The sequence below is a fragment of the Cupressus sempervirens genome, chromosome 6 (assembly GCF_028749045.1).
Source record: "Cupressus sempervirens isolate cs-2001-9-10 chromosome 6, ASM2874904v1, whole genome shotgun sequence".
NCBI lineage: Eukaryota > Viridiplantae > Streptophyta > Pinopsida > Cupressales > Cupressaceae > Cupressus > Cupressus sempervirens.
The window spans coordinates 382,747,666-382,766,258 of record NC_143123.1 but is presented as its reverse complement, the minus strand read 5'-3'; the positions used below and the strand labels follow the sequence as shown (position 1 = coordinate 382,766,258).

Sequence of the window (18,593 nt, the reverse complement as noted above, 5' to 3'; positions counted from 1 at the left end):
GTGTCCTATCTTCTCACACTTATAACACTTAACATAAGAATGATCTTTATTAAAATTCTTTTTATTATTATTGAATTTTCTCTTTCGTTTGTTCGAGACAGTGTGAAGAGCTTGATTCTCTCCCTCTTAATTTGAAGTGATCCCTCTAGAGATTAACCTTGATTCTTCTGCTATGCATTCATTTTTCAACTGATCAAATGTAGGAATTGAAGGTCTACTTAACTACTTGAATGAAGGTATCCCAAGACATTGGAAGCCCTCTTGGAGCTATTAATGGAAGTTCTTGATCTTCTATTTTGTTTCCAATGAAAGATAATTGTTTCTTCGTTTCAAAAATTTTCTCAAAGTAAGAGTGAATAGAATCTCCTTTTTCCATTTTAATATTTAGTAATTGAGATTTTAAGGTGATTAGTCTACTTGAGTTATTTATCTCAAATGTATTTTTTATGGTCTTGAATACTTCATATGCACTTTTGATCTCTGATATAGAAGGAAGGATGTGATCTTTAACTGAATCAACAATGATTTTCCTTGCTTTATTATTACGTCTTTTCTAGGTGAGTTTTTCGGTTTCATCTTGAGGTATTGGGGGATCTTTTTCAATGTAGTCTTCAAGTTCCAGTTCTTCTAGAATTGTAATGATATGGATTTTCCAAGAGAAGAAATTTGATGCACCTTCAAGTCTATCTTCCACCCTGACGTTATTTGCCATTATTTCTCCCTTCAATCGAAATTTGAGATTTCTCTACCAATTTGGCTCTGATACCATGTAAAGTTTTAATATGCTGAGGTCTTCTTATTGGTGTAAATCTCAATTTCAATGTATCTTGATACTGTAGGATTTGGGTTACAGTGGTACTGTTTATACTTTAGTTTTTTGAAGAATGAGATTAAGTATTTAAAGGTAGAAAACTAAATATAACTGAAACTGATATATATAATAGTCTGTGATGAGGGAGTATGATTGCCGTTGTGATTGGTCTTCTCTCCATCGCAGACTATCATATATATATGAACGGGAGAGGAAGTGAACTGTCACAAAGGACAGACACAGTGACCAGTCACAGCCGATAGTCACGATGGTTGTTAACACATATATCATGCAATATAATTATCTGCCGCTAACAATAATGTTATCAACTGCCGATAACAATACCATTATTTGGTAACAATGATATTATCAAATGCCGATAACCATATATTATTATCTGTCGATAATCAGACTCTACATGATTACAATGTACAATCGGCTGTAATAAACTACAAAGTAATATTACATTATTAGATTCAATATAATCTTATGCATAAATATATATATATATATGTAATGATAATGATAAGAGATATATATATAATATATTATATGTATATAATCAATGAATCAATTATGTAATATTAGTTTGAGTCTAGAATTATAAACACAGAGAATATAGATACAATTTCACACAAGCTAACATTCTTAACAAGTCTTAAACAAAAGTCTATATTTCCACCAATACTTACTTCTTTTATCTGTTCTATTCCTTCGTTGAAGGTTATTCTCATCATTGTTATAAGATGATTGCAATGATTTGTCTTACTCATGATTTGATGAGTAAATACTAAACTATCTAGGTTGAAGATGTGTATTCAAAGTAAAGATTTATTTTCATTTATTCACAGCTACTAGATTGGCTCAGTGAAGTTCACAATAGTCATCTATCTCTGCTGTGCTCGTCCAGATTCATTCAGCACTTTAATATTGTGGTCAGATTCCCAATATGGAGTGTATAAGGATATTGTTATTTTATGAGTATCCGATCATTTTAGAGTGTGGTTTGATTTTTATATGGTCTCTAATATATATTGACTGATTTATATGTTATCTCTCATTAATATATTATTTCTGAAGCAAAGTGGTTGTTAAATTAATGTATACTGGAGATTGATTATATTGTTATTGTGCCAATTAAATAAAGTTGTCTTTAATATACACCGACTGTGTGTATACTTCTTCAGTGATTGGTTCCTGACTTATACTGCTGCTTGTAAATGGTGTTGCTGTTTAATTCCTTTTATTAATGAGATACCTGACTGTTATTGTTCTTTAAGAACTTGATTGTGTCTGGTATTAATATGAATATATGAAAAGGTATTGATTTTTATTGTTGGTGCTATTCTCCTAAGCACTACTATTCCTTTATTCATTGGAAGTGAATGCCCATTACTGCTGTGATTCCTTGTTAGTTCGCTGCTGTCCAATGACCTGAATGATGGGAGATTCTTCTTTTTTATATCTCCCTCTATTTCGTCATATATATTATAATTATTGTCCTATCGTAAACTGTCGGTAGACATAATAAAGTATCTTCTCTGCTGCTGTGAATGTATGACTAGTAGTCACTGTGTTCTATTCTGTGATGTTCCTCCTCCAATCTTGATGTTGAAACGTTCCATTCTCCTTCTTCAATGCTTTAAGTTTTATTGATGTCTTTTCTAGTAAATTTGCATGAATTTCTACTCGCAGGATGGCAGAATTATGTTCTGATACCATTTGTGATGTCCCCAATTGGTACTTTGGATTTTAGACTGATATATTTTGTCCATATTTATACAAATTGGTGATTGAATAATATATTTCTCATTCTTCCATCTGTCCTCTCCCTCTATGCCCTATGAACCAATTTCAATAAATAAATGTTCTTCCCACGAGTCATGCCTTTTGGGAGATCATTTATGATATTATTTTATCAATAGATTATTATACTATGTAATATTAACAATTCCATTTATTTATTTAACTATTATTTTTTATTTTTTATTTTTTATTCTGATATTCATATTATACTTCTCATTATGATTATATGTTACCATTTGTAGTATTATATATGTTTATGTATTTAAAGTAATAGATATATTTTAATAATATTACTATTCATGCACAATAATATTATTTATTTATAGTATGGTTACTTATTATAGATCTTATAGTTTATTGTTTGAATTAATACCTATTACATTGTTCATTAATATATTTGTTGATAGAATATATCTACTAATATATAATATTGATGGCGTGTATATGTGTGTGTGTGTGTATTATTTTAAATTAATTATTAATTGTTTATACTAATATATCATATTATGTCTTAGATATATAATATTTATTTATTATAATATTACTAATATAATTATTAATTATCACTGGGTTCTATAAAGGACACAGGTCGTGACGTATTCAACATTGGTAAATCACCTTATTAGCAGGATATGGTGAGTAGCCTTTGCAAGGGACCTATTGATTATGCTTGTGTTGGGTATGAAGAGGTGCAAATCACCTTATTGCTGAGGGAGAAAGCCTCAATAGAGACGTAATTGAAAGTGATCAAGGATACATGGGTGGAAATAGGTGTGTCCATCATTTCTAATGGATGGAAAGATTGCAAGAATAAGCCTTTGATCAATGTTATAGCTGTGTCACCTAAAGGGAAGATGTTCTTATAGGCAATGGATTGTGAGGGGCAAGAGAAAGATGCAAGTTTCATTGCCAATATCATCATGGAATCAATTGAGATAGTTGGGGTTACAAATGTTGTCCAAGCCATAACAAACAATGCTAAAAATTGTATGGCAGTTGGGGCTATAGTGGAGGCCACATATAATCACATTTTGTGGACACCGTGTACAATCCATTCACTCAATTTAATCATGCAAAGATTGGCACTCAATTTGAGTGGGTTGATGAAATTTACGAAGAGGCTGAGGAGATACAAATATTAGTGACTAATCATCACATGACACAAGCCATATTAAGGACCTTTGCTTCTTTGTAGTTGTTGAGGGTTATTTAATTTTATTTGTTAGTTTTAAAATTTACGGATGAAATTGATATGACATGTATGTTTTCACTTATATTCTATAATAGATTGCTGAAACACAATTTGCATTGCACACAATCATATTAAGACGACTGGTGAAGGTACGAGAGGCCTTGAGTTCTATGGTTATCAACACTTTCTAGAGTTTATGGAGGCAATCAAACAAAGAAAAAGACCAAAAAGTAAAAGCATTGAACCTGATGATGATTGGTGGGAACATGCAGAATATGTTTTGAAATTTGCAAAGCCCGTCAAGAGTGTGATGAGATTTGCTGATACTGATCGCCCATGTTTGTGTGAAATTTATGATGGCATGGACACCATGGTGGAGCACATTAAAACAATAATAGTGGGCAAGGAACATAATGATACTCTTTTCAAAGAAGTGGAAACAATTATTGTTGATTGTAGGAACAAGATCACGACCCCTTTACATCTCTTGGCGTATGCCTTGTCGCCAAGGTTTTATACCTAGAGATGGTTTTAACATATAGAGATGCAGAGGTTGCTGCTGGTTACAAGGCTGCATTTTCAAACATATATTATGGTGATGATGAAACTCAAAACATTGTCCTTGCCGAGTTTACCCAATTTGCATCTACCAAATATCATGGCATAGAAACTCTGTATGCTCAATATAGGATGACTGCTGATGAATGTTGGTATGCACATGGTCAACACTTCATTTTCTTGCAGCCTCTTGCAATTAAATTTCTCTCCCAAGTATCTTTTTTTCTTTTAAATCGTTCTTCAATTTTGAAATTTCATTACATCATCATCCTATCATATTGAAATTAAATACAAAATGTAAATGTTGTCTGCTAACTCAAACAGGTTACAAGTTCTTCTTCAGCTGAGCAGAATTGGAGTACAAACTCCTTCATCCACTTGGTTAAGCACAATCTCTAGGGTTCCAAAAAAGCAGAGAATTTGGTCTTCATACATTACAACCTTCACCTATTGTCACATAAGAAAGAGAACCACAATGAAGGTACAACAAAGAATTGAGATTAGTCCCTAAGTGTTCTGATTTAGAGGCCACAATTGCACAACTTGCCCATGTCTCTGTATATGATGATCAAGAGGCAACTAATTCGCATGACATGGCGAATGTCACAGCTGTTAGTTCAAATAAAGCTGAAAAGGAACCAAATGTTCACCTCAATTCTAATGAAGATGATGAAGTGAAGCATATGGAATTGAATATTAAGTTTACTGTTTTAAATTTTAAATATGAAGCATCAAAATATGGCTTGTGATTTACATTTTCAGCATGTAATGACATTAGAAACTTGTACAAAGTATGAATATGATATAATCATTTATTGACAATTATGGATTTATCATTTTATGAGAACCATGCTTCTTATTATTATCATTATATGTTTGAACTTTGAAGTTTGGAACTAATGATGAATATGCATTGACATGTTACATGTATGGAATCTATGAATATACATACATATATATTTTTGACTATACATATACCCGCAGAATCATGATCTGGCCCAAAAAACAATTTGACAAATCCTTGAGTCCAGATCCGAACCAGAATCAGGATTAGTTATTATCCGATCATCCTAGTGTCATGCTTATATTTGCTTTTCTCACATAGAAAAAATTAATGTTGTCACAATCCATACATCCTTTTGGACAACAACAAAGATAGAACAATGCAGAAGATTAAGATTTAAACATTGTGTGCAGGATCAACGAGCGCTATTTGAGGCACACTGGATAAACAGAATCTATAAATTATTTCTAAATAAAAGAAGCCCCTTCATCTTGAAATCTGTGATTCAAGGCATACTGCCATTAGCCATGGGAGTAAGAGTTGTTCTTTGCATTCCTATAAATATTTAAGGACACCCAAAGGCAGAACAAATAATTCAAATAATTATCAATCAATAGCTAATAATTAGAAGTATTATTGATAAACGTATACTCATAAGTGATGGAAACTACTCATAACCTGAAGTAATTTAAAAGAAGTTTAGCAAAATCCTGCAATTTAAATCTCCAGGTTTAATCAGTTAATGAACATTACAATCTTTTGGAGAGATAGAATGGAACAACTTCTCATTTTAAACAAGAGTTTTTCTTTCTGAAATGTATTAATGAGCTGAGACTCGAACAGTGTGACAAAGAATGTTCATAAATATCATCCAGTAGAATAAAGAAACATGGCAGCAAATTATTCTAAGAAGTTTAAAGTAGTTCGTGATAACTGATCTCCTTGCAAGTAGAATTGGTAAATAGTAATGTCACTACCAATATCTAGCAAATCAAGTTTAGAAATATCGTAAATCTCTATGTTGTAGCAAAACAAAGAACAAGTATTAAATGATTTCACCTGTGGCAACAGCATCAACATCACAGGTAACAAGAGCAAGGTCAGGCTTTTCGCCTACTGCTCTAAGTCCACCATACATTCCAGCTGCTTTAAAGCCCTTTGCAGCAGTAACACCGCCAAGGACCTATTGATTTGCATGTTCAAAAGTTGGACATCAATTACAAGAATACTTCAAGCCTAGAAGACACCATTATTCTAGATAGAAGATGTAACTGATTTAAATGCAATATAAAGCAAGAGTATATTCAAAAACATCAAAATACAATTTCATACTAGAAACTAGTAGCCCAAAAAGCACCTAAAAGTCCTACATATTATATAATCCACCCAAAATCCAAGATTTGATTGAGAATGAGTCATGAAAATGGATAAAGGAACGACCTATTGTAACTACATTCATCAATTTGTAGGACCCAAGATTGGTGGGGAGCAATGCAAAGTTTAAATATCTTGTTAATTTTTGTGAACCTGATGAAAACTTGCCTGTTAAAGTACTAACTTTTAAATGATTCAAAATTGGAGCTATGCCCACTACTGTACTCATATAGCCTCTGATGGGCTATCTTCAAATCTGTGTTTATCATTGAAGACAAGAAAGAGAAATGCCGAATTCTACAGCTTATATACAGATCCAGAAAACAAATATTTATAAAAGGAGTCACTTTCAGTAGTCGCAGCTCTCAGAAATGACCCAGAAAACAGAGCCAAGTGAAATCATTGATTTCCAATAAGGGGCAGTTTTTAAACAGCCGGCTGCCAGAATGAGGCAATTTCAACCTGATGCCAACAAATGGAGTTTAGAATGAGCAAGCTAACATTTCCCCTTCCAAATCACTTTTGGTTACCACCTAGTGCATGAGGACATCTCGGCTTCATTTTATCAATAAGAGAAGTTGAATTTATAATCATTATTGACTCAACTGAGGGTTGTCGAAATTTGAGAAGTAAAATTGTATTGTAATCCATACCATAGACTTGATGGTGGGTACATTACCAATTGGTACAAGGAGCAGATTGTATCCTAACATTTTACGTGTCAGTTTACCTCAAAATAATTCAGTGATAATGTATCTGACACTACCAAAGTTGGTTTTACCATTTCAAGTAGCTTCCCAAATAAAATATTTCATAGCATTGTTTCCTTCCTGACTGTTATTTGTTTTGAATAAGATGCACAGCTCATTATTTCGGTGATTCTTGATTTATTCAAGCACTTGTGGTAAAATTGTGGGTCAGCGACAATAAAGAAGACATTAAAACACAAATTCATTGAATCTTTTACCTATTTAACTGTTTATATCTCTAATTGCATAATGATTATTCTCCCTTGTGGAGGAACCGTTGTCCTTTCAATCTTGAATTTCTACAATTAGACAATGCTACCTCTTACCAATTTACAACATCTGTACTTAAAGCCCAGGAAAATTCCAAGGGGACTCATTGCACCAATGTTAATGCAGGCACAAATATTTTATATCAAATTCTGCATTAAAGGGGAATACAATTACTCAAATATATTGAAGTGCAACCCCGAGGCCATGTATATCCTTCAATGATAGGAAACTGCCACTGGAAAGAAAACTCAATTGAAGTTAAAGTTTAACAATACAACCTTATGATGCATCTAAGATAAGTCCCAATACTGGGATACTTTCTACTTAAACCAGTTATGAGCCAAGAACTCACAATGGTGAGTTCCTTCAGTAATTTTATATGTTATCCATATTTTTGGTTTATGTTTATCTCTTGGAGAGTTCTTGGAAGGATATGTTTATGCCAAAGCTTCGAAGAATTCTCCAAGAGATAACATATACCAAGCATAATGAGAATGAGCCTTTCAATGTTCTTTAAAGGACAACCTCGTGACTCTTCGTTTTCCCTTTTGTTTGTCTCTTCATATTAAATTATCCCTCTTTATTTTCCCTTTTTAATGTAAAATGACTTTATTAATCTTTCACTAGGCTGCATAAAAGTCATTTGAATACTTTATTAAATAATTAAACTAGGTTGTCATTTAATTTAATATAATCTGACAACTTAATATTTAATTATTTAATTAATACTAATGTCCCAAAAAAGGGGGCATTACAGTCCTCCCTTCTTGGAGATTGCTTGCCCTCAAGCAATTTGTATCTGCATGTTGTAACCAAATGCCTAGGTCCCATATCAACGTAAAAAATATTGTTCCGCCAATCTGCTGCACTAGTTTAATATAAATAACACCGTGCTTCATCAAAATCTCATTGAAGCAATGCACCAAACATGTTGATGTTAGGAACTTGAATTATAATGCGCTCATAACTGTCAAAATTGAGGAGATAGTAGCATCTCAAGGAGCTATCAACACTAAGCAACTCTCAACTGCAAATGATCTCTCCTAGAAGTGGATAACTCCTACATATCAGCCCATCTTGAGCTACTGGTGTTAAATCAAATTGCTCAAAGGCTAAGGTCAAAACCAATGTTGCAGGAGCCAGTACAATAGTAACCAATCTGAGATGCAACTGAATACATAGGAATCATGAGTAGGAAAGTGGCTAAAAGAAAACTATTTCCCCTTATCAAACCATACCTACCATCCACCCTCAACCAGGAACCATTCATCTGCTAAGCCAAAGAATCCATCCAGCTCACCTATAGATCCGAATCTGAGCTCATGCAGGTTGTGATATTGCTATCTGGATCAACTCTGCAATATGTTGAATCAAACTCATTGACCCATGTTTTATGAGTAGTGGTTCACAAGAACCCATCCCTCATGAGAATGAATGCGACACTTACCACTCATTGCATCTAGGTGATGCTTATAGAGGTGAAGCATTGGGACTTCTTGGGAGGTCAGCCATCCCAATACTACTCCAGCTCAAACGTGCTATATGTAGGTTGATCAGTAGTGGCAGTAGTACTAATGCTAGAAACTAATCCACTACTTCAATCATGCGACCATTCTTCACCACTAGGAATTGTGCCTGGGTCCAAAAGCATGCAATCAATTTCATTCTTATCACTCAAATCAAAAAGACCTCTCCCATCCAACTCGAAGAGTGGATTATCAATCATCCAATCAGCATCCATCACAAACATAGAATTTTCAACAACCTTAACATTATCCTTTAGTCCCAACTCATATTAAAACAGTTGTTTGATCTTTTGAGACAGTTGTCCAAATCATATTTTTGTTGTATGTTCTCAAGTTCCTTAATCATTTCCTAGAAAAACCTAGTCTTTACTCTATTCTATTTCTCCCTAAACTAATTAGTGACTTGTTGTAACCTATTGACACATTGCCCATTGAAGATGAGACCCCTATTTTTTTCTGTCTACATGGCCATTTTGGGTTGCGTTGTCTTGGTAAATTTAGCTCCAGCCTCTTAAGGTTCCATTCATTATTGAGAACTGGTAAGTTTTGACTAGGTCTCGAGTCAAGTTTTGTTTCCTGTCATCCAAGGTTTCAATTTTGAATTGTTTCTTGATTTGTGATTGTGAAAAGAAGTGTCGATTTTGAATCCATTGAAAAAATGAACCAGTAAGGTTCCAAGTCTTTTAAAGCCCCAAGTTTGACATTTCAGGGTATTGATGAACTTTGTAAATGTGTCTATTGTTGAGTTTTCAGGATCACTTCAAATGTAATGGCACTATTTATGTTTTATGTGTTTTCCAGTGTAGATCCAAATGCATATATATAGGAGTAGAAGAGACATGTCTCTACGTTAATCAATATTGGTTATTGTAAGTTAATTTCCATTAGACATTCTTAACAACAATATATATATAGAGAGAGAGGGGAGGGGAGATAAATGTATATGTGTGTGTGTATGTCTAATTGATTATTAATCAAATGCAATAGTGTTTAACCAATAACCATAGGGAATGTAATGTCCCCATCTTTTTAACATCTCGATGGAGTTCTTAGCCTTTACATTCTCCGAAGGCTAAGTGGAGAAATAAGGAGAAGTTGATTAAATTAATTTCTTATAAAGTCATTAAATAAATTAAAATTAAAAGGTGACTTTATATTTAATTAATTTAATTTTCTAGAAGCGCAACTAATTATTGTATTGGAAAGGGGGAAGCTTCCAAAGAGTGCATTTTCTAAGATTACAACTAATTATTGTCTTGGAAAGGGGGAAGCTTTTAGAGAGTGCAATTAAATAATATTTTATTTCCTTCTAGAAGGGTGAGGGAAAAGAATAAATATAGGCGAAAGCTTCATTGTTAGGCATCCTATTATTGTCAATTGCATTTGAGATGAGCTTGGGAGAAGAAACTAAGGGTTTCTGATTTCAATTAACCTTTGGAGAGCATCAATTCTTCAGTGTTGCAACCATCTAAGGTGGTGAAATATCCACTGAATTTGGCATTCAAGAGAGCTTCATTCTGGAGTTCTATTTGTGCTTAAAGTTAAGGAATAACCGGAGGGTTTGAAGAATATTGAAGGACTATCGAGTGCAGACCTGAAGATTCATCTTTGGCAGCCATTAATAATCGTTTTTTCCCTTGCTGCTACAGTAGGCGTGAACAGTGCCACGCTACAGTACCCACGTTACAGTATTTATGCTTGACTCCGATTGCAAATTTTATCTCCATCCATTGGGCATCACTATTATCAAATTCCTCTTGCAATTATTAGTAGTTAGCATTGTAATCTTAGGCATATAATTTTGCTGTTGTAAGTGATAACTCAGAATCAGATTTGGCATTGTTGTAGTCATTATTGTAAGCCCATTTGTCTTGGCAAATTCATAGCAATATTGTGCATGGGAATGAATTCAATAAAGGAGATATATGTTGCATATCTTTTGTTTGACAAAATATCCATCTAATAGCATATATGATTAGCATAATAGTTGTATGCCAATTGTTTGTCAAAATGTCAGTTGGCTGTAGGTATGCATTCCATATCTAGTTTCCATATATATGCATTGAAAATACTAAAAAGTACTGCACTTGCATGTTAGTTCATTGTAAGAGGTATTGTAATATCATTTACGAACATTTTGAATTTCTTAGTATCATTCAAACTATGTCAAACAATCTGAAACACAAAAAATTAGAAAAGAGAAAGACAACATACAAGTGTTTGACGATATTCCTTGAGCTAAAATCAGTCAGTTTGGGCAAGGGATATTACATTGGTATCAGAGCTTGCTTGCAAAGTGTTTGACAAAATGTTAAACAATTGAATTTGACAAGGATTTGGTGTTTCACGAAGTTATAACCAATTGGGGTTATTACAAGGAATAACTCTAGATCAATTCAATCTGTAATGTCCCCATTTTAGCAGTTGACCAAGTGTGTGTGCGTTAGCCTTGTTCTACATGGTCCTGAGGGCTAACGAAGGGTTTAATGGGATCTTGGAGTGTTTTGGCCTAGTCATTTCCAGTTTGGGCCAAAACGAAGTTGATTTACTCAGTTTCAGACATACTTACTATTTTTAGTAAGTCAGCAAGACACAGTGCAGGTCAATTTTGGTGATTGGATTCGATACTCCTCGGTGAGAGCTTTCCGATGAGCTATCACTCGCATTATTCGGAGTCCGATTGCTAATACATTTTAATGCCTAAAGTTTTATTAAAGTAACGTCTAATTTAATTGTAAAATATTAAAGTGTCACTTTAATATTTATTTTATGGTGATGTGTACCCAAGGGAGACATAAGGGGTATTTTAATATATGTTTTATATTACACATCTTTTATCCCACATTGCCCATATGAGTTGAGCGGACCCTTGGGAATAGAATAAAAGAAAGCATTTGTGGCTTCATTAGAGAGGTTGAATATGAGAAGAAATTGGTGTGTGAGTTGCAGCTCTGTTCTTGGCATTTGAGGACGTCTATCCTCTCTTGTAACATTCTAGACGTCATTCTCATGGGGTTTGGCCTTTGGAATTCTTTGTTATTGGCTTCATTATCAGGCAGTTTAGTTGCATTTCCGACTACAGGCAGATTTGATATTTTGCTCATATCTTCTTCACTACTTGTCCGACGCTTATGCCGCTTGGAGGGAATGGTATTATGAAGGTAGTGGACTGATTGGAGGACAAAGTATTGTAGCAGCAAGTTCGTAAGCATGGGCTGGAGTATTATGTCAATACTGCTGAGGTAATTAGTGAGTTGATAAATCTGCCATATATTTGGTTTTATGAATTCTGAAAATAACATTTTATTAGCAACAGTTCATTTCCACTTTGCATATCATTGTAGTTTCTTTATTGTTTATGTTGTATGATACCAATTCCATGCACGAAACACAACAAATAATAAACGTTTGATTTTCGGAGTTATAAGGGGTTTAAAACATTAAACGGAGAAATAAGAAGTTGAATGCAAACTGTTTGACATAATTCCTTTCAGCAATTTGGTTTAGTTTTTTTGGGACATCCAGGGGTGTCCATTACACAATCCAACTGAAGCTACAAAATTAACACTCCCTCTTAGCTAGGGAGGATTGTTATAAAACATATTATACTCTCAAGCATTATAGTGAGATATCATCTCAATATAATATTCTGGAAAAAAAAACATATTTAAGGATATCAACATCTATCCATCAAAATAGATGTTATCTTTCAATATCATCCAAAGTATGATTCAACAAGGATAATCGATAGTATGATATTCATCATACTTATATTCTCTTGGTATGTGCATTGGCATCATGTCCATGATGCCTACAAAGAGAATATATCATATCCTAACGATATGGGTTATGCACAATCCACGACAGCAATTGAATGTAGTCTATCGAATAACAATAATGATCTCAAGGACAACTTAATGAAGTCCATCATGACAAGAAACATGATCTCCGGCACATTCCAGGACAGCAACTTATATGCAAAAACCCAATTCTTAGTCAGTCTGAATATATGCATAGATATTCGAAATGTAGGCTTTATCAAATCTATACTAACAATTGAAATGGAAAAATTGTGGTGTCTTCATCTGTTGATGTTAAATATCAAGAATTTGCTCATTCTTTTAGCTAATTATTGGCATCGATAATCATTGCCACCATTCTAGTCTAAGTGATGACACTACAAGATTCATTTAACAACACTTAGAAAATTATTTGTCTTCTTTAGTCTTCTCGCCACAATCTCAAGGGTGCATTGTAAGATTCCCCTCTTTAATTGATACAGGAAATCAAAATGTGTTTAACTGAATTTAACAAATAGTTTGCATTCATCTTGGTATAAAAGCTTGACTTCCCACAATACAGCAGATATGGTAACATTTTCAATATAATGGCATAGTGGTGTTCAAGAATTGATAACACTAATGAACATCAACACTAAACCGTGTATCACACTATGATTATTAAACAACATACATGCAATGAAACCCAATATAGTTCAGACGCTACAATCTCAACACGTTATATAATAAGATAATGACTCTACAATGGTGCACCTGAATACTGTAGATGATGACGTCTCCTCCCATGTGCTCCTATCTAGCAATCTATACTGGAAGGTGGCTATGAGAACCTTTCTTTCAAGTTGGGATGTATAGTTGGCTCTAGCTATCATGAGGGAACTACTCCTTCACAGAACCTCGACACCTTGAATAGTGGTGCCCAATCTCTCAACTAATTCGTGGCCCCTAAATATAGTTTCCCAGTCCACTACATGCCCGTTATTAACAATTGTTGAGCAACATAATGCAACAATGGTGTCACCCACGGCTAACCGAGACTCAGTGCAACTTGCAAACGTTTCACGCGCCTTCCCTAGTGTGCCCACGTTGGAAGAAGGAAACTACCACTGCTGGAAAGTTTGATCACAGACTCGTATTGCAAAAATAGTGCATCTGCTCCCACTACATCCTCACTCCTGCGATAATCTTGTTATCAATTGTGTCTTGCTATAGTAGTGGTTATTGTTTTGTCCTTGACGTCTTGTTACTCAAACTAACTACGTGCCAACTGTTGTTGTAAACTGTTTTATAGAAATAACTAACAGGATTGCCTTCCAAACTTCAGAATGTTTAAAGAAGTTAGCAGACTTACTTTTGAAGATGGCATCGACTAAACTCTCTTTCTCTTATCAACTTTTTCCTGATTCTGAATACAGCTTCCTATGAGATGCTAGGGCTACATCCAGCTCTTCCACTCTCTCAAGGGGTTTCGTCCTCAAGAGTGACTAGTCACACTCAAGCAACCTTTTGTCATTTTCAAAACAATATTATATTTCATGGTGATAATCCCAAAGCAGATGCTTGCTTTTATAACCTCGAAGTGAGGGAAGATGCGAACAACTAAGCAATGTGGTATAAAAGCCTATTTTGTCTTTTAGTCACTTAAGTCATTTTTGTCATAAAGTGACTGACTACCGTCCTCAAAACAAATGTCGTTAGCCTATCCGACTGGAAAGATAGACCAACTAGGCGCCATTAGATCTAGCGTGGAGAAGGAGACATTACAGTTCTCCCTTCCCAGGATTGTTTGCCCTCAAGCAATCTCAGTGTCAGATGCTACAGGATTGACTCATTTTCCCAAGTGGCATCTTCATATGACAAATTCTTCCAACAAATTAGATATTCCTTGATGGACCTGTTATGCAACTTCCTCTCTCTGACCTCTATTACCTCTGTTGGAACTAATGCTAGCTTCCCTTCCTCATCAAGTGGAGGCAATCCAATGGAGGGTACCTGCTGACCAAATGCTTTCTTGAGGCAAGAAACATGGAAAACATTATGAATTTTGCTGTCATCTGGAAAGTCCAGCTCATAGGCGACCTGCCCAACTCTTCGAGTAATGCGATAGGGACCAAAAAATTTAGGGTGAAGTTTTTGAGACCCACTCTTCTTCAAGGAACTCTGTCTGTAAGGTTGGAGACGAAGATAAGCTATATCACCCAACTCAAAACTCCGCTCTGTCCGCCGACGATCAGCGTACATCTTCTGCCAATTCTGAGCCTCTAGAATATTCTCCCGAAGAGATCTGAGAATGTCCTGATGATCCTGTATCCAATCCCCAGCTAGTGGTGCCCTACTATCCTACAAAGCCAGATCTACAAATGACAGAGGCTCGTTGCCATATAGAGTTCGAAATGGAGTCATCCGGATGGACATGTGTTAGGAGTTGTAGCAATACTCCCCTAGATATAACCACTTAACCCAAGCTCTCTATTGCCCTGCTACATAGCTCTGGAGATAACCCTTCACCCATTTGTTTACTATCTCAATTTGCCCGTCCGTCTGGGGGTGGTAACTCGTGTTGGGTGTCAACTTCGTACCTGCCAATCTGAATTGTTCCTGCCAAAAGGTGTTGAGGAACTTGCTCTACTTGTCGCTCACAATGGTGCAAGGAAAACCATGTAAATGAAAAACCTCTCGAAACCAAAAGTTGACTCATAGACAACTCGGCACCTAAAAATAACTTAGCTATCTTAGAGGCCAACCAATCTGTTGTTGTGGCAAAGAAGTGGGCGAATTTCATCAATTTGTCCAACACCACAAAATGGAATCTCTACCCTGCACCCTTGGCATCCCTGTAATAAAGTCCATGGAGATACTCTCCCATTTCTGCTTTGGAATAGGAAGAGGCTATAATAGTTCGGCTGGAAACTTGTGGTCTGACTTGTTCTGCTGACAAGTCCGGCATTCTCTGATATGTTGGAGGACATTGTCCTCAAGGCCCTTCTATGAAAACCTTTCCATAACCTGTCTATAGGTTTTGAAGAAACCTGGGTGTCCTGTCGATGGTGCATCATAAAGAGTTTCCATAATCTTACCCTTGAGTTTAAATCCTGGTACAAGCTAGATCCTATCCTTATAAAAAATCACATCATCAATTACATTGTACCTATTCTCCTGAAGCTATCCATCCATAATCTGACATGCTTGAGTATTCTTAGAATACTCAACCAGCAACAAGGACTTTCAATTTGTCGATATCTCTGAAATAACACAACATTCAATCACTGAATGTCTCCCAGAAAGCGCATCAACAACTACATTGTTCTTACCCTTAAAATACTTGATGTCAAAATCATAGGCCTGAATCTTGCTGACCCACTTTTATTGTCTTTCATTTATATCCTTTTGTTCTAAGTAGCACAGACTGTTGTAATCCGTCTTAACTGTGAATAATGGCCAACATTTCCTTGTCATAGGTGGAGTACAATCTCACCATCCTTGAGCTTCCTACTCTCATAAGCAATCAGATGCCTATTATGCATTAGAACTGCACCAATCCTGTTCCCTGAAGCATCACACTCTAATACAAACAGCCAAGAGAAATCAGGCAGTGCCAAGACTGGGCATGTGCTCATCACCTGCTTGAGCTTATCAAAGGTCACCTCTGCATCAACTATCCACTTGAATGCCCCTTTCCGTGTGAGATCAGTGAGGGGAGCTGTTGTTTGTGAGAAACCTCTAGCAAACCTCCTGTAATAAGAGCAAAGATCTAGGAAGGCCCTCAAATCTGATATGTTCCTCAGTGGTGACCAATCTAGGATTGCTTGAATCTTTTCCTTGTGTACCTTCACCCTGTCTATACCTATGATGTGAGCAAGGTAAAGAATCTCGGTCAATCTAAACTCACATTTTGAATCATTCGCAAACAATGAGTGCTCCTCCATAATACTAAGTACCTCATCTACATGTTGCAAGTGTTCCTCCCAAGTTCTGCTAAAAACCAAGATGTCATCAAAAAATACTAACATGCTCTTTCGCAGATGTTTTCTAAAAATATGGTTCATGCATCACTGAAATATAGCCAACACATTAGTGAGTCCAAATGGCATAACCAAGAACTCGTAGTGTCCATAGTGACATTGGAAAGTTGTCTTATGCACATCCTCCTCGTGAACCCGTATCTAATGGTATCCAGATCTAAGGTCAATCTTCGAGAAGTAAACTGTCCCTTGTAGCTCATCCAATAACTCGTCAATGCAAGTGATAGGGTACCTATTATTGATGGTCCTTTTGTTGAGAGCACGGTAATCAATACACATGCAAAGAGTGTCATCCTTCTTCACCAATACAACTGAAGAAGCGAAAGGAGTAGAGCTAAGTCTGATGTGTCCCATGTCTAAGAGTTTCTTAATCGTCTTTTCTATCTCCTCTTTATAGTGCTTGGGATGACGATAAGGTGTAGTGATGACAGGTTTGGTGCCCTCCTCTAACTCAATGATATGCTCAAACCCTCTATCTGGGCGAATTCTCGGAAGTATGTCCTCAAAAACCCTCTTGTGCTTGTCAAGCACCGGCTGAATGTCGATATGAATCTACTGCCCTAAGTCTAAGGTAGCCTTAGAGGAAATAAAACAGTGTTGTCCACTCCATATCATCAGGCCTCATAATAGCCTCCATCCTGTGGGCTGAAATCAACCTAGGTTCACCATTTGGCATAGCCTTGAGGATCACCCGTCGGCCATCCTATAAGAATTCCAGCTACATCTTAGCATGATCAATCACGTACCTGCCAATAGTCTACAACCACTATGTTCCCAACATGGCATCTAATCCATCCAAATTGACCACATAAAAATTTGCCTCAAGAAGGAAGTCATCAAAATGAATCGAATGTCCTGACACTCCCTGTGCATCTCAATCTCTCAACTCCTACCACTCTAACCTCAAACTCGGGTATGTCATCAATCTGTAGCTTTCTCTTTGTAACCTAGTGTGTGCTTATGAAATTATGTGATACACATGTATCTAAAAAACACACAATACATTGTCCCCTAACTATTCCCTTCAAACGAAAGGGATGTCTCATGAGATCACTGGAAAGGGAAGCTATGATAGGAGGTTGTCCCTGAATGGATTCCTTCTTTCTCTCTCTAGGTGGTTGTTCCTCACTTTCTTCCTCATCACTGCCATCAACATCGTTGCCCTCCTACTACTCATCCTCCTCTGAGAGTACCTTGACATAATGTATTTTGTTTTTGCCAAGGCATCTATGATCCGATGTCCATAGCTCATTGTAGGTGAAGCATAGCTTCTTCATCCTAAGTTCATTATGTGTCCCAAAGTCTAATCTGGGAGGGGTAGCCTTATGCTAGTTCTTGTTCTTTTGGAACAAAGTGGACACCTTATAAGGTTTTTTAGGAGGTTGTAATATTGAAGAGGGTGAGTCTAGATTGTGTATGATCTTAATAGCATCATCAGAGTGTTTGGCTTAAGTACCTTAACCAAACCTCTATATATGTCCTGTAAACCCTCAGTAAACAGCATTACCTTATGTTGTTCTAACATATCCGGAACCATCACCAAAACAAAATCTGCTAAAACTCATCAATGAAGTCATCTAGAGATCCACCCTATCGCAACTATGCCAAATCCCTATAATATACCTCTATATCCTTCCTATCAAAGTGAGTGATCAGCTTAGACCTGAAAGTCTCATAAGATGTAATGAGACCATGATCCTG

At 35.8% G+C, this 18,593-nt stretch overlaps 1 protein-coding gene across 1 annotated transcript in view; it reads right to left on the bottom strand.

Annotated features, from left to right (window-relative positions):
- Positions 1-18,593, bottom strand: part of LOC149552659 (arginine biosynthesis protein ArgJ family) — a 283,088-nt gene that overhangs the window by 230,160 nt on the left and 34,335 nt on the right. Inside the window, exon 3 of the mRNA XM_089788225.1 lies at positions 6,211-6,334. Within this exon, the coding sequence (XP_089644351.1) occupies positions 6,211-6,334 (124 nt within the window). The remainder of the gene's footprint in view (positions 1-6,210; positions 6,335-18,593) is intronic.